The sequence below is a fragment of the Carcharodon carcharias genome, chromosome 10, assembly GCF_017639515.1.
Source record: "Carcharodon carcharias isolate sCarCar2 chromosome 10, sCarCar2.pri, whole genome shotgun sequence".
Taxonomy (NCBI): Eukaryota; Metazoa; Chordata; class Chondrichthyes; order Lamniformes; family Lamnidae; genus Carcharodon; species Carcharodon carcharias.
The window spans coordinates 32,662,069-32,682,296 of NC_054476.1; the positions used below are offsets into that span (position 1 = coordinate 32,662,069).

The following is a 20,228-nucleotide window of genomic DNA, read 5'->3' on the forward strand; positions in this document are numbered from 1 at the left end:
CCTTATCAAATGTCTCCTGGAAAACTAAGTGCAGTACATCCACAATTTCCCCTTTATCCACAGTACATGTGACTCCTTCAAGGAACTCCAATAAATTGATTGAACATGATTTCCCTTTCACAAACCATGTTGACTCTGGTTAATTGCCTTGAATTTTTCTAAGTGCCCTGCTATAATATCTTTAATAATAGCTTCTAACATTTTCCCTATGACAGATGTTAGGCTAACTGGCCTGTAGTTTCCTGCTTTCTCCCTTCCTTTTTGAATAAAGGAGTTATATTTGCTATTTTCCAATCTAATGGAACCTTCCCCAAATCTAGGGAATTTTGGAAAATTAAAACCAGTGCTTCAACTATCTCACTAGCTACTTCTTTCAAGACCTTAAGGTGAAGTCCATCCGGACCTGGGGATTTGTCAGCCCACAGCCCTAACAATTTGCTCAATACCACTTCCCTGGTGACTGTAATTTTTCTGAGTTTCTCCCTCCCTTTGAATTCCTGAGTTACAGCTATTTCCGAGGTGTTACTTGTGCCCTCTATAGTGAAGACTGATGCAAAATACCTGTTTATTTCATCCACCATTTCCCTACTTCCCATTACCAATTCCCCAGACGTACACTCTATAGAACCAACGCTCACTTTGTTAACTCTTATTTAATTATCTATAGAAACTCTTACTATCCGTCTTTATATTACTAGTTAGCTTTCTCTCGTATTCTAATTTTCCCTCCCTATTAAGCTTTTTGTCATTCTTTGCTGTTCTTTATATTCTTTCCAACCTGCCATCCTTTTCATAATTATTTGCTTTTTCTTTAAGTTTGATACCATCTTTAACTTTGTAAGTTAACCACGGGTGGTTGGCCCTCCCCCTGGAATTTTTCTTTCTCATTGGAATGTACCTATTCTGTGTATTCTGAAATATCCCATTAATTATCTGCCACTGAACCTCTATTGACCCATCCCTTAACATCATTTGCCAGTTCACTTTAGCTAACTCTGCTTTCATGCCCTCATAATTGCCCTTATTTAAGTTTAAAGTATTAGTCTTGGACGCACTTGTCTTTCCCTCCAAATTAATGTGAAATTCAATCATATTATGATCGCTGCTACCTAGGAGTACCTTCACTATGAGGTTAGCAATTAATCCTATCTCATTGCACAGTACCAGGTCCAGTATAGCCTGCTCTCTGGTTGGCGCCAGAATGTGCTGTTCTAAGAAACTATCCTGAAAATATTCTATGAACTGCTCATCTATGCTATCTTTGCCCATCTGATTTTTCCACTCTATATGTAGATTAAAATCCCCCATGATTAATGCCATACAAGCTCCCATTATCTCTTCTTTAGTACTCTGTCCTACCATGTAGTTACAATTAGGGGGCCTGTACACCATCCTCACAAGTGACTTCTTGCCTTTATCATTTCTCATCTCAACACAAACCGCATCTACATCCTGGTTTCCTGAACTTAGGTCATTCCTCTCTAATATGCTAATACCATCATTAATTAAGAGAGCCACCCTTTTACCTTTTACTAATGTCTTGTCCTTCCTAAATGTCATGTACCCTTCAATATTCAGGTCCCAATCTAAATCATCCTGTAGCTATGTCTCTGTAATGGCTATCAGATCGTACTTATTTATTTCTCTTTGCTCTATCAGTTCATCTTTTTGTTTTGAATGCTGCATGCATTTAGATGCAGGGCCTTTAATTTTGTCCTTTTATTATTTTTGTAGTGTCTAGCCTTATCTGCTAATTTACTTTTAGATTTGTACTCTTTGCCCCTTCCTGTCACGGTTTGTTTATTATTTCCCATATTAGTATCTTTCTCTCTTGCCTTGTCTCTACTCTTTGGTTTACCACATCTTCCCAAATTTGATCCCTTGCCCCCACTATTCAGTTTAAAACCCTCTCTAGAGTTATGCAGCGGACATCAGTCCCAGCATGATTCAGGTGTAGACCGTCCCAATGGTACAGGTCACACTTTCTCCAATACTGGTGCCAGCGCCCCACTTCTCCCACACAAGTCTTTGAGCCACACATTCATTTCTCTAATCTTATTTGCCATATTTTAGTTTACATGTGGCTCAGGTAATAATCCAGAAATTATAACCTTTGCAGTTCTGCTTCTTAATTTGGTATAGATCCTCATACTGACAATGCAGAACCTCCTCCCTCATCCTGCCTATGTTGTTGGTACCTACATGGATCAGGGCCACTGGATCCTCCCCCTCCCACTGCAAGTTCTTCTCCAGCCTGAGCAAATGCCCTGGACCCTGGCACCAGGCAGGCAACATCACCGCCTGGACTCTTGCTTCTTGCTACAGAAAACAGTGTCAATCCCCCTTATTATACTGTTCCCTAATTTCACTAAATTCCTTTGTGCTCCCCCCACATGAATGGCTTCCTGTGCCATGATTCCATGGCCAGTCAGCTCACCTGCCCTACAGCCCCCACTCTCATCCAAACAAGCTGAAACCTGATGGACAATTGCAGAGGCTGACACTCCTGCATTCCTGCCCTCTGGGTCCCCTTACCTGCCTCAGCTACAGTCACACCCTCCGGACCTTGACCACCTTCCAAATCAGAAGACCCTATCCAAAGGGATGTGACTGCATCCTGGTACAAAGCGTCCAGGTAACTTTCCCTCTCCCTGATGTGTTGCAGTGTCTGCAGCTTAGCCTCCAGCTCAATGACCCTGAGCCGAAGCTCATCAAACCGCAGACACTTACTGCAGATATACTTGTTCTGGATAACGCTGATATCCAGGAGCTCCACATGCTCCAGCCATGACACATCACCTGTCCTGCCATACTTATGTGCTTTAATTAATTACTTAATTATTTTATTCAATTATTTATTTTCTTTTATATATTTATTAATCTTAACACAAACTCCTGTACTATTTTAAACCTTAGGAATAGAGTAGACCTTGACCACTTACCAGATGCTCACCAAACAGCTAGTTTCTTCCCCTGCAGTAGAGCAAGAACCAGTTCCTACAGGGTGAAAAATTTGAAAAAGCAAAGGAGCAACTCCCCCCTCCTCACTGAGCTCCCTCAGCTCACCAAACTCTTGCACTCCGTTGAGGTCGCACACAGTGATGGTCGCACTGAGAATGTCTGAATTTACATGTTCTAAACAAAAGGATTAGCTGAGTCCAGGTACAGCAAGACCAGTTCAGCTAGTTTCCTTAACTAACTATTTCAGCTGCTGCCAGATAGCTTCTATTTCCCTGCTTAGGCCTCTGGATGAGACTTAGAATTTAAATGGTGCTTGCAGTTAAACAGTACTTGCAGTTCAATGTTAAATACAAACAATATTACATTTTTGGTATGATATTTAAGTTTCCCTTAGGTCATCAAACTCTCACATCCCATTGAGGTTGCACACTTGGTCTCAGGCTGAGGGCTCATGCCTCTCACTACCGTGCCCACACCCTTCAAAACAGGAGTAGATGTTTAGGCTCCTTTTTATAATTTTGATAGTACAGTGTTTGGTATTTTTTTCAGTATCTTGAATAAGAAAATAAGAAATAGGAGCAGGCATAGGTCACACAGCTCCTCAAGCCTGCTCCGTCATTTAGTAAGATCATGGTGATCTACCTCAGCTCCACTTTTCTGTTCTATCCCTACATCCCTTGGTTTTGTTAGTGACCAAAGATCTATCAATCTCAGCCTTGAACATGCTCCTCGACTGAGCATTCACAGCTCTCTGGGACAGAAAATTCAAAAGATTCACAAACTTGTGAGTGAATAAATTTCTTCTCACTTCAGTCCTATATGACTGGCTCTTTATCCTGAGAATATGATCCTTAGTTCTACACCCTCCAGCCAGGGGAAACACCTTCTTAGAATTTACCCTCTCAAGCCCCTTATGAATTTCATACATTTCAAATGAAATCTCTTCTCATTCTTCTAAACCTGAGAGAATATGGGCCCTATCTGATCAATCTCTCCTCATAGGACAGCTTTCTCATTCCAGGAATAAATCTATTGAACCTTTATTGGCACTTCTTCTAAGGCAAGATGATTACATGATTACTCTTGCCTAACCGCTCGGAACTAAAATTAAATTGTATTGTTTTTGGTCCAAAATTGGCTTTTGAGTAACCAACTCCGTTGCTCTTCAGGTAACTCTCCCAGGTTACGTTGAGGCCTTTTCGCACGCTCGGTATGTACAGAGCTCCCCCCATCGGCAGTACAGTCAGACGCAGCCTTCGAATTCATCTCGGTGTATTGAACAAGCTCAGGCTCCATCCACCGCGGCCTCTCAGCAGAGCTTGACTGAGAATGAGTCCTCCGAAACCTCCTACACCAACATCTCTACCGCTGCTTTGGTCAAGGCCATCAGAGAGGAGGTTGCAAAGCTGGCCAAGAAACAAACGGGCATGTTTGAATTCCAGGTTTAGCTGCGCTCTGCAGTGTTTCCCCATGAAGAGCCTTTGCAAAACTTCTTCCCACAGGAGCCAAAGCAGTGGTGGAAATTTGGCTTTCAGATTGGATTCATCTTGGCCAGTGTGTAGGTTGTTAGCCTTGAGACGTAAACAAAAAAGAAATTCTTTCGTGGATTCGGGCCATTGTTTCAAGCCATGAAAAGCCAATCCATCAAATGATTTGGCTCCTTCGCCAACGGAATGCATCTGAAAACGCGCCACCAGACATTGCGTCTCATCTTAATAATGTCATTTAGTATAATGTTTAGCACAAAACCCCTACGTCATGGAGGCGGGAGGACTTTGATTGACCCCTGTGTATTTCCCATAGGTGGTCAGTATATATATCGAAAACAGATGTGCAAAAAATAAATTACGACAAAGAGAAAAGCGACAATAAATGAGGCATCGCAGCTACAGATTAAGCCCTACCTTGCGCCGCCCCCCCCCCCACCCAACCCCCACCCCTTAAAGAAATTCAGGCGTCAGTTGAAAAAGAAAGCAGAACTGACACAGAGTTTATGGGATCTTGCTGACCTATTGCGACCAGTGATTTTGTGAGACCCCATTGGAAAACCTGGTGGTCGCTGGTTTCAATCTCGGATCAGAATGGCTTCTGTCCGACTCAACACTGGATTAAGGATACAGTCCCTCCCTTTAGCCAAACTAAGAAGCGTCCTGATGGTCAATACACTCTTCACTGAAGAACCACTTGTTGATCCATGATCCTCAGTCCACTCACTAACCTTGGCACTCAAGATTCAAACTGTTCCCTATTATCAAACAAATCCATATTTCCCACTGTCGAATAGCCCAGTATGAAGATGTTATGCTGAGTTGCGCTTATGAATTGATCAGTGCTACTTATTGTGGGATGTGTGCCCCCAACCCCCGCCATCCCATACAGCTTTGGAAAACGATTGTCTTTAATGATGGACTCATCACTCATATCTCTGAAATCCCAGATGTTTCTCTTCTGCAAACGATTAAACTTCAACCATACAGACCCTGACATTACACTGAGATTTAACCCCTTTCATTAAAACAAGAATGGAATTTCAGATTTCTTCTGTCTTATCGTTGGGTATCCCATGGCATTATTTAAGGGCCATGAGGAACATCAAATGCTTAGAAAGTAGTTTGAACTTAGGTAAGGGTATTAAGTTTTATGGAACCATGGCAGGAGATAGAGTTAAGATACTGATCATACAAGGTGTAATTGAATTCTGGAATAGGTTTCAAGGGCTGAATGGCCTCCTCCTGTTCCTGTGTTGCAAAAGGATTCTGGCAATATTAACTACAAGCGTGAACTTCGAGCATTTTATATGAATAGAATTCAAAAGATTGAATTGAAGCCTTTAAAGCCTCATCCTTGTAAGATGTACTGAATGTATTTTATATGGAAAGACTCTATTGGGTGAACTTCATCAGCCTCTGCTTCAAGTGAGGTGCCCCACGCGCAGGGAGTGCAGTGCCAAAGGAGATCTCTGATCTGTGCATCCCTGGGGTGAGTCCTATTGTGTTGGACATGGTGAAGTTGAGGGTGGGGAGCTATGTGCCCTGTGTGGGGAGCCCGCTCCCTCTTTGGATTAACACTGAGAGATATTAAATGTTCTCCTTTACCAAAATCAATGTTTCACTTCTAAGGATTGATTAATCTCCTCAAGAGGTGAAAGAACAGCATTGGGTTTGATAGTGGTTGGCCTGAATTCCACTGCAATGTGTTCTCTCCTCAAAACAGTAACTGGTAGAGACTGTCGATGTGCAAACCTATTTTAAAGGGAATTTATCATGGATACACCTTTGCCTTTAAGTAATCTTTAACAATCTAACATAAGGCAGGATAATTAGAAGGAACTCTTTGTTACTGTTTGGCCTCTCAGGGAATGGTGCTGAAATAGACACATCTTCGTGCTGCTCCATCCAGATGGCCACCAGATCCTCTAATGCTCCTGGCGCAGGTTAGTCTCTAGCTGCAGCTCCAACCATTGGGTGCATCCATAATCAATGAGACTGTGAGACTGTTCATTTGTTATGGCACACGGCACGGTGCACACTTGGCAACCAGGCCTGGCAACCACCCTGTTATGGCGAATGGATTCTGACACCCTGGGGCAATGCTAACCTCACTCAGTTCACAGGATCGGGTTGAACCCAAGTTTTATCTCCTATCAAATACTATGATTTCAGTAGAGAGTATAATGGTGCAGGATGTAAAACCAGCATTGTGCGCAAACCCGTCAGCCTCCCGAGGAGTGGGTAACGTTAAAATTGCAAGTGCACGTCCCATACCCAGCCATGGGAGTGTGTTTTAGTGAAGCCAATCTAGGTGGCGGTGGGTGAGGGAGGGTGGGGGGGTGGCGGGTTAGTGTGTGCGTTTGAGGCATTTGCTATGTATATTAAAGTGCTACTACTGATGTTGGGAGTATTACACTATTGCATAGTGTTGAGAATGAGCAATGAGTGGCATCAGGCAAACCACACTGGGTTGGATGAATATCATCAAGTCTTTGGGTCATTGCAGTAAATTGATGTAAAGTGACACATTCAGTACAACTTATCAACAATTTCCTCTCCTGGGCTTTTGTACAGAAGTTTGCACAGCATCAACATATTCCAAGGACAATAATCAAAGGTGATCATCATCTACTCATATTCTCTCACTAGGCCAAGTCCTCGGTCCTGAAGATTATCGTTTGACTTATACAAGTATGTGTCAGAACTCAATATGATCCAGTACTCTTGTTTCTGTGCCATTGGATTTTTATTTTCTACTTGGATTTAAATTGTGTGAACTGTACAGCAAGTGCTAATTGCACAAGCAGTGGTCATGTAAACGTGCCAGGTTTATCCGGTCAGTACAAAGGAGTTAAATGGTTACCCTCATGGGGGCAAACTAGTTTCCATTGTTCTGTGAATACCACATTCTCTACTTACCCTGTGACTCTTGTCATTCCCAGATAATTGTGGACGCTCTGTATTTTTGGAGTGAATTTTTTTGTCTTTCAGGAACTGCACGGGTGAGCAGCTGTTTGGCAAAATTCAAGAAAGCAACACCTTCAGTTTCATTACTCCCCAGGTTTGACGTGTGCCCCTGCACTCTGGATGTCAACCTGAAGAGTAATTGCAAAAGAAAAAACTCCCTGTTTCTGTATTAAATTGACTGAAGATGTACTAAGTGCATCTCATAAAAAGCATTGTGATGCCGAAACTGCTTCCTGCTGATGGGCTGGAAGTGAGGCTTTTAAAAAAATCTAAAATTGAAAAGGATGATCAATGCAGAGGTTTTAAAATCACATCATTCGATTTGTTTATTGGCCAATGAATTCTACTTCTCCCTATGCTTTAAATAGTGAAAGGGTCACAGTTGTCAGTCAATATTTGTATTAATAATGGCTGTGAGGTGTCCACCATGCATCAGTTGATAGCACTATTGCCTGAGTGAAAAGGATATGGGTACAACTTCCACTCCAAGGACTTGCACACAGAATCTAGACAGACGCTATCAGTGCAGCAGTGCAGCACTGAGGGAGTGCTGCACTGTCGGAGGTGCCATCTTTCAGATGAGACATTAAACTGAGGCCTCATTCGCCCTCTTAGGTGGATGCAAAAGATGTCTTGGTGCTATTTTGATGAAGAGCCTGGCGTCCTGGCCAATATTTATTCTTCACTGGCCATTGTCACATTGCTGTTTGTGGGAAATTGCTGTGCTCAGAGCGACAGCCACGTTTCCTACATTGTAAGTTCAAAAGTACGTCATTGGCTGTAAGGTGCTTTGGGATCTTTTGGAGTTGTGAAAAGCTCTATATAAATACACGTCTTTCCTCAAACTGACAAGATGTAACGAGTGGTGTGCCACAGGGATTAGTGCTGGGGCCTCAACTTTTTACAATTTACATAAATGATTTAGATGAAGGGACAGAAGGTATGGTTGCTAAATTTGCAGATGATACAAAGGTAGGTAGGAAAGTAAGCCATGAACAGGACATACAGGGAATACAAAGGGATATAGACAGGTGAAGTGAGTGGGCAAAGATCTGGCAAATGAAGTATAATGTGGGAAAATATGAAATTGTCCATTTTGGCTGGAAGAGTAAAAAAAAAGCATATTATCTAAATGGTGAGAGATTGCACAGCATTGAGATTCAGAAGGATCCAAGTGGCCTCGTGCATTAATTCAAAAGTTTAGTATGTAGGTAAAGCAAGTAATTAGGAAAGCTAGTAGAATGTTATTGTTTATTGTGAGGGGAATTGAATATTAAAGTAGAGAGCTTATGCTTCAATTATAAGAGCATTGGTGAAACCTCGTCTGGAGTACTGTCTACAGTATTAGTCTCCTTACTTAAGGAAGGATGTAAATGCATTGGAAGCAGTTCAGAGAAGGTTTACTTGACGAATACCAGGAATGGGCGGGTTGTCTTATGTGTTAAGGTTAGACAGGCCAAGCTTGTATCCGCTGGAGTTTAGAAGAAAGAGAGACGACTTGATTGAAACATATAAGATCCTGTGGGGTCTTGACAGGGTGAGTGTGGAAAGGATGTTTCCTCTTGTGGAAGAATCTAGAACTTGGGGTCACTGTTTAAAAATAAGAGGTCACCCATTTAGGGCAGAGATGAGGGGAATTTTTTCTCTCAGAGGATTGTGGGTTTTTGGAATTCTTTTCCTCAAAAGACGGTGGAAGCAGAATGTTTGAACATTTTTAAGGCAGAGCTGGATAGATTCTTGATCAGCAAAGGGTTGAAAGGTTATCAGGGGTGGGTGGGAATGTGGATTTGAGGTTGCAGTCAGATCAGCCATGACCCTATTAAATGGCAGAGCAGACTCGAGGAGCTGAGTGGCCTACTCCTCCTCCTAATTCGTATGTTCGTATGATTACATGCCAAATTAAATTAAATTTTGGATTATTTAAAGTGCTATAATTTGAATGGCTATAACCTAACAATGTCTGTTTGCAACATTAGCAGTTAAACACATAACAAATTCATGTGACATTAATCAGTATGGTAATTTAAAGCAGACATTACTCCAAATATTTAAAATGGTTTAAAGCACTATGTTAGAATAGCAGGAAGAGCACTGGGATATCAGTGCAGTAAGCATTTATCCACCACATTCGTTCATGGATGTGTCCTGACCATATGCGGGCAGCAGTTCATCAGAAACTGGGGAAGATAATCCTGCTTTAAACTGTTAATGTTACCCCTTTTGTGAACTTTGAAGTGCATTTTGCAGAGTTGCAGTGAAAACAATCAGCAGATTTGCAACTCAAAGGCAATCTGATTACTTCATCCTGAGTTTGTGAAGCTGACAAAAACATCAAATGGACATTTGGACGATTGAAAGGGAATTCAACTTTAATGCTAAAAGATGTGCATGTTTGCTCTGCTCTTCTGTCCATTTCCCTAACCTCTTGTTCATTACACTAGGCTGGGTCTTGCCAGAGGCATCTTGCGGTGTGCCCCGTTAGTTCAACTTTACCCTGTACCGATCAGCTTGAAAATGTTTTCCTTCATAAAAGAGGCTGGGAGGAGAACAGACAAAAGGAGCCAGGAGCGCAGCAGCGTAAAGGGGCCAGGAGGAGAGCAGAGCAACATGAAGGAGTCAGGAGGAGAGCAGAACAGCAGAAAGGAGGCCAGGAGAGGGCTGAGCAACATTAAGGAGCCGGGGGAGAGCAGAGCAACATGAAGGAACCAGGAGGAGAGCAGAGCAGCATAAAGGAGGCCGGGAGCGGAGCCACACTGGCAGTGATCGGACTATGACTCTGAACTGAATGTGAGGGGAGTAAATGGGGAAGTGGTGTCATAGGACAAGGGGTCACATGGGGTGAGTATACTGGCCAATTTTTAATTGAAATTAAATTTATCAAATACAAAGTACAATTAAAGCAAAATACCGTGGAAGCTGGAAATCTGAAAAAAAAACCCAGAAAATGCTGGAAAAGCTCAGCAGGCCTGGTAGCATCTCTGTTTCTCTTTTCAGGTTCTGAAGAAGAGTCATATGGACTTGAAACTCTCCACAGATTCTGCCAGACCTGCTGAGTTTTTCCAACATTTTTTGTTTTTATAACTGCAAAGTATGACTTGATCAATTAATTACTGTAAAAGTTAAAGTCAGTTTGATAATTTATCATAATACAATCAGCATTCAATTAATCAAATCTCAAGATAAAGTTAAAATTAAATAGAAAATGTTCTAAGAGTTAAGTAAAATATTTAAGTCTCGCTAAAATAAAGTGCTGGTATCACAAGGGAAGCTGTTGTTTGGTGAGTAGCCGGTGAGTCTTTACTTATCTCATTCTTAATATTATTTTGGGCTGGGATTTCCCATTGGCACGGGCATGTTCGGTGGCGTGAGTGGACAATATGTCAAGAAGGCCATATTGTGAAACCAGTTTGCGTTCGTCCACTCAGCCCATCGATGGCGGGCTGCGTTCCCCACCATAGGACGTTGGGAACCTCATTGTAATATATCAGCATATCATTATAAGGCCAGTCCGCCCGACTCGTCTCCTCCCCCCAGCCCGCCTGCTGGATTGTCTGCCCTTGTCGGTGGGAAAACACGCTGGTGCAGAACATGTCTTGACAATAGTGACATGCAAAAGCTGGGACTTACTGCCCGGGCCTTGCTCACATTGCGGACATCCTAGGAGCAGAGGATGCTGGAGCTCAACAGCTCCAGCATCAAGAGGAACGGCCATGGCATGCTGGGTGGATTCTCATGGACAAGGCACTTCTGTGAAGCAGCTCACGGAAGTTGAAAAGTCACCATTGATGCTCATTGATGGTTGAGAGGGTGGGAGAGGAATGTCTAGGATTGACTGGGAGAGGAAAAGGTGTTGGGCAGGGGGGGGAGAGGTTGGGAGTGGGGGAATGAAGGTATCGGATGGGTGAAGTTGGGAGGGAAGGAGAATGAAGGTGCTGGGGGGATGAGGTTGGGGAGGGATTGAAGGTGTCTGGGGGATGAGGTTAGAAGAAATGATTGGAGGAGGTTGGGTGGAGGGAGGGAGTATGGGGAGGAGGGAGTAACAGGGAAGAAGATGGCAACTGGGGAGGTAGGTGTAAGGGGATTGGAAGGTGTAATGGAAGGAGTGCAGAGAGGGGAGGGAGTTGAGGCATTAGGGAGGAATGTGGAGAGAGGAGGGAGTCAGGGTGGAGGAAGAATTGAGAAGTCCGAGGGAATCAGGAAGGGGGAAGGAATAAGGCTGGAGGAAGAAGTGAGGCTGGAGGATGAGGTAAGGCTGGAGGAAGGAGTTGGGAGTGGGAAAGGACTAAGGGGTGGCGGAAGAAGTAAGGATGTTTGAGGGAGTCAGGAAAGGGGAGGGACTAAACAGGAGAGGAGTCCTGCGGGCGTGGGAGAAGGGATTCCGGGGGGAAGGAGTTCCAGTGGGGGAAGGGTTCCGGAGGGGGGTGTCCAGGTGAGTGGGCAAGGGAAGGGTCTGTTGGGTCCATGACTGCCTCCTGGGGCGCGAAATGAGGGTGGGCATGGTATGGTGAGAATGACTGAGGGCAGAGTGAGGCGGAGGGTGGGCGGGTGAGGGTTTGACGGTAGCGGTAGAAGGGACGGCGAGGTTGGTGGGGACTTGGAGGCATACATGAACCCTGGGGGTGGGGAGGAGGAGGCCAGGGAGGTGAATGCGGATTGGGTGTGGGATTTTCGGAAAGGAAGGAAACTTGCACATTCATCCCCGAAGGAAAAGTGTTGTGGCTGATAGGGCACGGAGGGGAGGTGGAAGGTGTTGCCGGGGTGTTAACTGTGATGGGGGAAAGGAAATAGGTGACTGGGAAGGGGAAAAGACGGGGGAGTGCACAAATAATCGAATCTAGACCATGCTGTCCAAATGGAAAGTGCAAAGAGAGTCGTGGTGGGCAAGATCAGGTGTTGCATGGGAGTGTAGTCATTGGGTGGACGGAGATGCAGGGCAGCTCAGATGGACAACTGAAAGCGAACCCCAGCAGGCAGCATTGAAAATGCTCAGGACAGTGAGAAACATGAAGGATCCCGTGCATGTCGGGTGCTTGCATAAGGCTCCAAAAGGCCCTGCAACACATACTTCTCCCTCCAGAATCACTCGTTGGCCAGCTGCTCCCACTGCGGTGACAGAGGACGGGGTTGAGGGGCTCACAGACAAAGGGGACTCGGAGGGAGAGGACAGTCTCTGAGCTTCCTGAGTGGATGCCCCAGTGGTGTCAGGCCACTGCTTCTTCTCCCTTCAGGTGATGAGGGCCCCAGCCTGACCCCTTGAGGGCATGGAGAACATGGAGGGATGTTGAGGTGCCCCGTTTCCCTCTTGCGTTGCCATGACAGGAGAACACCCATGGCTACCGCGATGGACTGTAGATCTGGGCACATCTCCATATTCTGCTGGACCAGTGTCTCCATGATGTCCGCCATCCTCCTCATGGAGACCTCCACACACATACATGTGGGCACCACTCCATTAGAGAACAGGCTTACACACCCCTCCGACATTTTTTTATTCGTTCATGGGATGTGGGTGTTTCAGAGCCAACCACATTGCTGTGAGTCTGGAGTCACAGACTGGTTAAGGACAGCAGATTTCCTTCCCTGAAGGACATTAGCAAACCAGATGGGTTTTTACAACATTCGGCAATGGTTCCGTGGTGATCACCAGATTTTAAATTCCAGATTTTTTAAATATATTGAATTCAAATTCTACCATCTGCTTTGGTGGGATTTGAACCCAGGTCCCCAGAGCATTACCCTGGGTCTCTGGATTACCAGTCCAGTGACAACACCACTGTCTTCCCAAAAGGCTTTTGAACAACCTCAAGTTTACCAAGGGCCTTTTGGAAGGCCAGCCAGGCATTTGCTGTAATAGCTAAACCTGGAGGTTAACGAAGGCATGAATGAGGGCTTCAGCAGCTGATGTTACGTAGATAGAAATAGTCTAAAACCGAACAGCATCACCAAGGATACAACACGTTTGTACTGAAAACCATCCTCCAATGGTTTTTCTGACTGAAATCCCTCAAAACAAAAAGTAAAAACTGTTTGTACAAATTTACTCCTGAACTCCACCCTATCCTTTCACTTTGTGACAGCTTCAGTCATTTTCAAATGTTTCCACTCATCTTTAACTTTTTTTCAATATTTAGCAAATCAATGGTATCGTCCACACATGACTGAGAGAAGAAAACATTGACGAGCGGAAACGCACACAAACCCACCCTGCAAGAAATCCAGGCAGAATGTGGTGTCTGATGACAGGGTACCAACTGGTAGGCAGTACATCAACTCAAGACTCAGAGTGTGTATATTATTAATGAGCTAAGGCATCACATAAGAATCTCATTTTAGCACAAAGCTAGATTAATACAGTAAACACTTCACTACAGCTGATCTAGGAACAGATCCTTAAGGAAGACATGACTGGAGTAATATTCTAAGCCTCCAGTCAGCTTGGAGTACTGAACAGAATAGTTATTAAGCCAGTTTCAGTGACGTGACAAGCCAGCCTTTCACAAATTGTCGATTGGGAAAGTTAATCTGTGACTCCTCGCGTAGTGACAACAATAATGGGGCATTTTCTATCATGCTATTCTTTTTGTCCTGCTATGTGCAGATTACGAACCTGGTTTGTTCACAGGAAATAGCCTCAGAGCAAGTGTCAGGTCCAAACTGAGCATCAGAGAAAGGGGGAACAAGTCACAGAATTCAAATACCAGAATTCTGTGGAGTTTTCTTATAATATCTTCTTGATTGGTAGCCCTGTTTGAGGTCAGCAATATTTTTAAATTTCCTTTTTCCCAGTCTGATTCTGAAAAGGTATCTCAGGCTGCTTCAGAGTATTCTGTCCGAAGTCAGTGACAATGAAAATGCAGCAATGAAACATCACAACATATGTTCCAGGGGCTGTGGGTCAGGATAACTCACTCTCACTTTTTTTTTGCTGTTTCTCTGCTGAGGGCTTCCAACAGCTCTGTGTGACGTTCCCATGCCTTCTGCTGACTCTCCAGGATGAGTTGGAAGGTCAAATCCAGAGCTCGTCATCTGACTGTGTCCTCACAAATGCCTGATCCCCAAGCAGTCCTCCAAGTGCCGAGGAGCTTGCATGAACCTGCCTCCTCCTGCTGTGGACACCAGATTGTGAACCCAAGGCTGCTCTAGATTTAGGTTCCACCGAGGTGTGTGTCTCTGCGCTGGTGGAGGGTGTGGGTAAGCGCTGTGACGGGTCTCCCAGGTTGCATATTTCCAGCTCTTCATTGGAGGAGACGTCCTCTTGGCTGGAGGTGAGGACCTGGATGGAGCTGAGGTATTGGCTGGCTGAGCATGTCAGTTGCTTGGCAGAGCTCCCTGTGAACCAAAGTAGAATAATTAGTGCATGACAGCAGAGTCACAAGCAGGAGAGAGAGCACTCACAGTTGTGTTGAGAGAGATGTGATGCAGGATCTTTATGAGGGTGTTCACCACTGACCTCACCGTCACCGTAGGCACTGTCCATGTCCTCACCAGTCAGTATGATGGCACACTCCTCAAAGTGAGTGAGGGGCCTAATGTGGGCCATGACATCCCTGGTCTTGGACATCCTCCTGCTGATGTGAGCAGGCTTCTTCTGCATGAAAGTAGATGGAGAGAGTGTCAACAGGACACATGGCACTGCGTGGAATACTTGTGTGGTGAGTGGAGCCATTGACAGAATGAAGCTCAAGAGGGTATGAGCCTATGGAGTTGTGAATGTGTGTGAATTAGTGGCGTTGTTCCTTGAGATGTGAGACCCCTGTGGATGTGTGATAGGCTTGTGAGTGTGTGAGTGGAGAGTGATGAGAAGAGTGAATTACCTTGGTGGAATGGATGAGACCATTCATCCTGTAGCATCATTAGGTGACTGTCCTCTTTTGCAGAGCACTGGCACTGACCACTGCTGCTAGCGCCTCCCAAGCCGGATTAGTAAGGTTGCTGCCCATCCTGTGGGCAGAGCAGGGGTAGAGGACTTCACGGCAAACCTCCACTGCATCCAAAAGGCGCTCGAGGGATGCATCATTGAACCTGGGAGCTACGGTCTTTTTGCCTTTCAGGGCCATGTCATCTTTGCAGCAGACAGTGAACATAGTATCATAAGGTTTCGGTTGGCTAAGGAAAGGAACAAGGAGCAATCCAGAGTAAAAATAATTAATTGAAGGAGGGCCAATTTCAATGGAGTGAGAACAGATCTGCCCATCTGAGAATACTGAGGGAAGTAAGGGTAGAAATTGTGGAGCCAGTCGCCAGAATCCTCCAAACCTCCTTAGATACAGGGGTGGTTACCAGAGAATGGGAGAACTGCACCTGCTACACCCTGTTCAAAAGGGTGTAAGTATAAACCCAGCAACTACAGACCTATCAGTTTAACCTTGGTGATGGGAAAGCTTTGAGAACCGATAATCGGGGACAGAATTAACAGCCACTTGTACAAATTTGGATCAATTAATGAACTCCAGTATGGACTTTTTAAGGACAAATAATGTTTAACTAATTTGATTGAGTTTTTTTGATGCGGCAACAGAAGCTTGAAGAGTGTTACATGGTAAATGGGGCGGACATGGGCTTCTGAAAGGCGCAGAGAGCCAGCACAGACACGATGGGCTGATAGGTCTCCTGTGCTGTATTCATTCTATGATTCTAATGAACTGGGAATGTGAGCTGATGTGATAGCGTGAGGGTGGTGCGTCACTGATTTCAAAAGAAAATTGGATAGGTACGTGAAGGAAATAAACTTGCAGGGTAACATTGGGACTGACTGGATTGTTCCATGAGGAATCAGCATGAACTCAATAGGCCAAATGACCTCCTGAGCTGTAATTGACTCTCTGACTCTATATCTACTCTTAGGGCAGAATCCTGCTCTGCCCTTTGTGACCAGTGATGTTAATGGTATTCCTGGACCTCATCACACATGACCAATATTTATCTGACTGTGCCTGAGGTGAGATTTGAGCTGCTATCCAATTACAATTGATACATCACTTCGATGTGTGTTTGGCTGTCAGCATTGAAATATAAATTGATGACTGTCCCTCTCATCACCAAGAGGTTCAAGGGTTAGTATACCTCCTTATCTCCAGTACCAATTGCAAAATCAAAATTCCATAAATACCATTTGAAATCTGCCAGCCTCTTGAAGAACAGGATAGAACTATTTATAGAAGTGAGCACATTGTCTGACTGTTCTTCCACCACCAACATCTCTCTGCAATTTGCCTAAACCACCGTCAGACTTGGTTCTGTGAGTAAAACCTAAATTTCTGAGTCATAAAATTGTAGGTTCAAGACCACATTCCTGTAACATAAGCATAAGATCTATGCTGCTACCCCCTGTGCTATACTGAGTGCAGTGTTGTCAAAGGTACCATCTTTTGGATGTGACGTTAAACTAAGGCTCCATCTGCTCTCTCAGGTCAACATAGAGGATTCCATGGCACTGTTACGAAGAAGAGCAGGGGACTTTACCCTGGTGTCCTGGCTAATGTTTGTTCGTCAACAAACGTAATGACAAAAGGCAGATTATCTGGTCATTATCACATTGCGTTGTGGGAACTTGCTGTGCATAAATTGGCTGCCACATTTCCTACATTACAGCAGTGACTACGCTTCAAAAGTACCTATTGGCTGCAAAGCACTTTGGGGCATCGAGGCCATTAAAGGTGCTATACAAGTACAAACCTTTTAGTTATTAATAACATGTATTGAAGCATATGCATTAGGATATTGGTGCAATGTTAAAGGCTAACCTGTTTCTAGCAGATAGTGAATGTGAATTGTTGCAATTAGCTTTTGATGGACACTGAGTGACATTGACTGGTATGTAATGTGCTGCAGTTGCTATTTCTGTTTGCTTCTGTCATGAAACAGAAAGGTGCACAATCCTCTGTTTGGCTCAAAAGTACTTCACAAAGCAGTTCAGAGAAGGTTTACTAAACTAACATCAGGAATGGGCAGGTTGTTTTATGAGGAAAGGTTGGACAGGTTAGGCTTGTATCCACTGGAATTTAGAAGAGTAAGCAGCAACTTAATTAAAACATATAAAACCCTGAGGGGTCTTGACAGGGTGGATGTGGAGAAGATGTTTCCTCTTACCTAGAACCAGAGGTCGCTATTTAAAAATAAGTGGTCACTCGTTTAAGACAGAGGTGAGGAGAAATTTTTTCCGTCTGAGGGTAGTGAGTCTTTGAAACTCTCTTCCTCAAAACACGGTGGAAGCAGAGTCTTTGAATATTTTTCAAGGCAAAGCTAGATATATTCTTGATTAACAAGGGAGTGAAAGGTTATTGGGGATAGGCAGGAATGTAGGGCTGCGGTTACAATCAGATCAGCCAAGATCTTATTGAATGGTGGAGCAGGCTCGAGGAGCCGAATGGCCTACTCTTGCTCCTAAGTTGTATGTTCGTATATATTAGCAGCATAGGGCAAATGGTGCTCTCTTTGTAATGTGATTACAAGCTGACTCTTTTTGGAGCTGTCATTCCACACTTTGGAAAGATTTATCTCAAAGGCCCACACTTAATTTTCTGTTCTACCACTAGCGGCCAAAGGAATAGCTTACGAACCAATTAGATTTATATCAGCAGCAGTCATTTCTAACCTAATGAGTTTGCAGTGTAGGAATTCAGGCTTTCAAATATACAAATGCCCAATCGCAAAGGTCAACTTACCAGAATATGTCAATTGAATGTTTCCAAGCTCCTTCCAGCCTCAATTTATTGATGTGACAGAGTAGCCAACTTAATTTGTTTTACTTACGGATTTTTAAAGCCCAATATCCAAGTTACTGACTCCTGCTCCTGGCAGTCAGTCTCAAAAATGGACATCAATATTCGTACAATGAGATGAATGATTGTGGCGATCACCCACAGCCGGCAAATGGAAATTGGGTTCACCCATAGTCAGGAAATAGGCAGTGCCCTCTTTCACTGTCTCTGCATCTAGCAAGACAATTACAGTCAGTATTCTCTGCTGGCCCTCCGAACTTGGAAAGAATGTAAAGGAATGTATAAGACCGACTGTTTAATTTGCGGTTAATGTACATGAGTTTTGCCCAAAAACAATAATTTTAAGAATCTGTTCTATCATTAAGGGAACTTTGTTTGAATTGAAAGGGAATCCACATATGACAAAACTTAACAGGCAAAAGGGATAGAGATTCTAATGAATGATGTTGTTTGTGTAAAATTAAATCAGTCCTCATTTTGCAAAACAAAAATTGTGACTGATCAATGTAATAAAGAGTTGTCAGTTATTTTAAATAAGTTTCCCACATCTTGACGAGGCACTGATTTTGAAACCCTGTGTTATGATTGATTTTTGATTTCCATTCAGTGTCCATCCCTGTGAGTTTCAGCTTGATTTCGTGACATCTATTGTGCACTTTGTAATGTCATATTTTTCCTCTCAAAAAGCAGTGTTTCACTCGTGTAGACTAGTTTCAATCTCTGATTCTGGAAGCACACCATTAAATGCTTGGTACCTTTACTTTCCACTCTGGGAAAGAGACGATGAACATTCAGAGCCCAGGAGGAGCATACACAACTGTCAGGAGAGAGAGAACGGTGCAATGGGATCAGCTCTTGGATTGCCCTCATGAAGAGCCAGCATGAACGTGATGGGCTGAATGACCTTCTGCACAGTAAACACTGATTGTTCATCTGAATTACTCCCTCTCTTTATATAGTGGAAGCTTTCAGGGTTAATTAACACTGTTACTAATCACCAGGAGAGGAGAATTTCAGGTAAACTCAATAAGGGTTTAGCGTCAGATGGTGAATTAAGTTATCTCAGGCAGACATAAAAGATCCCACTGTACTATTTTGAAAAACAGGCCGGTTCTCCCCAGTGTCCAGCCCAATGTGAAAGGCGCTATATAAATAGAAGCTCACTTTTTCTTCTAGTGTTGATAATCAGGTCATTATCACATTACATCTTGTGGGATCTTATGTTCCACAGAGATTTTGAGGTTTGTCGAATGCTGCACTATTTGGATGTGAGGTGCAACATTCTAAATGAATATTGACGATCATTGATTACACTTTGCATTGTCATGCTTGGTAATCAATTATTGGTGAGTTTACCAGAATTCTCCAAGCGCTATCAGATGTTAAAAACTTTGTGAATTCTTTCCAGCAGTTTGAGGTCACCGAGCAATAAACAATATCTACAAAGCTTAATCAGAGCTGTGTGCACAAGAGTGAAGAGAGTCAAAAAATGGCTCATTATAACTAGGAGGACATGAAATTAGAGCTAGGCAGTTCAGTGGACAACGCTAGGTTGAACTGCTTCACAAAGTGTAGTGGAAATCTTGAGTTCTCTCCCCCTGTTGAGGTAGAGAATCAATTAGAAATAGCAAACCTTAAGATTGATAGATTTTTATTTAGCAAGGGTATTAAGGGGTATGGAATGAGGGTGGTTAGATGGAATTGAGATACAGGTCATCCTTGGTTACATAGAATCATAGGCCCATTTAATCTATGCCAGTGTTTATGCTCCACACAAGCTTCCTGACCAACTTCACCTAACCCTATCAGATTAAATGGTAGACCAGTTTCGAGGGGGCTGAATGGCCTGCTGTTCTTATATCCCTACAGTCAAAAGTTAAAACCATTTTGAAACAGGAAGTAAGATGAGTTCAATACTATGCAGAAGAATCTCTTTCTAAGTGAACGGCACTTTTAATTTAAGACTTTCCTCTAACCAGTATACAACACCCAGGCTAACCATAACTCTTTTGATCTGTACTGAATATGGGAGGAATTGTTCAGGATTAATTTTAAACTTTGCGATAATTTGGCACTGTTGTTTGTTAGT

At 43.6% G+C, this 20,228-nt stretch overlaps 1 protein-coding gene and 1 long non-coding RNA gene across 2 annotated transcripts in view; both read left to right on the top strand.

Moving 5' to 3' along the window:
• kiaa1549la (KIAA1549-like a) overlaps positions 1 to 4,409 on the top strand; it is a 236,959-nt gene extending 232,550 nt beyond the window's left edge. Inside the window, exon 19 of the mRNA XM_041198318.1 lies at positions 4,131 to 4,409. Within this exon, the coding sequence (XP_041054252.1) occupies positions 4,131 to 4,409 (279 nt within the window). The remainder of the gene's footprint in view (positions 1 to 4,130) is intronic.
• A 5,632-nt stretch (positions 4,410 to 10,041) lies between these two features.
• On the top strand, positions 10,042 to 19,392 carry LOC121283556. The gene is made up of 4 exons (XR_005944286.1): positions 10,042 to 10,256; positions 13,550 to 13,672; positions 16,828 to 17,074; positions 18,830 to 19,392. It is a non-coding gene; the product is annotated as an uncharacterized LOC121283556 (long non-coding RNA).
• Positions 19,393 to 20,228: the final 836 nt, after the last annotated feature.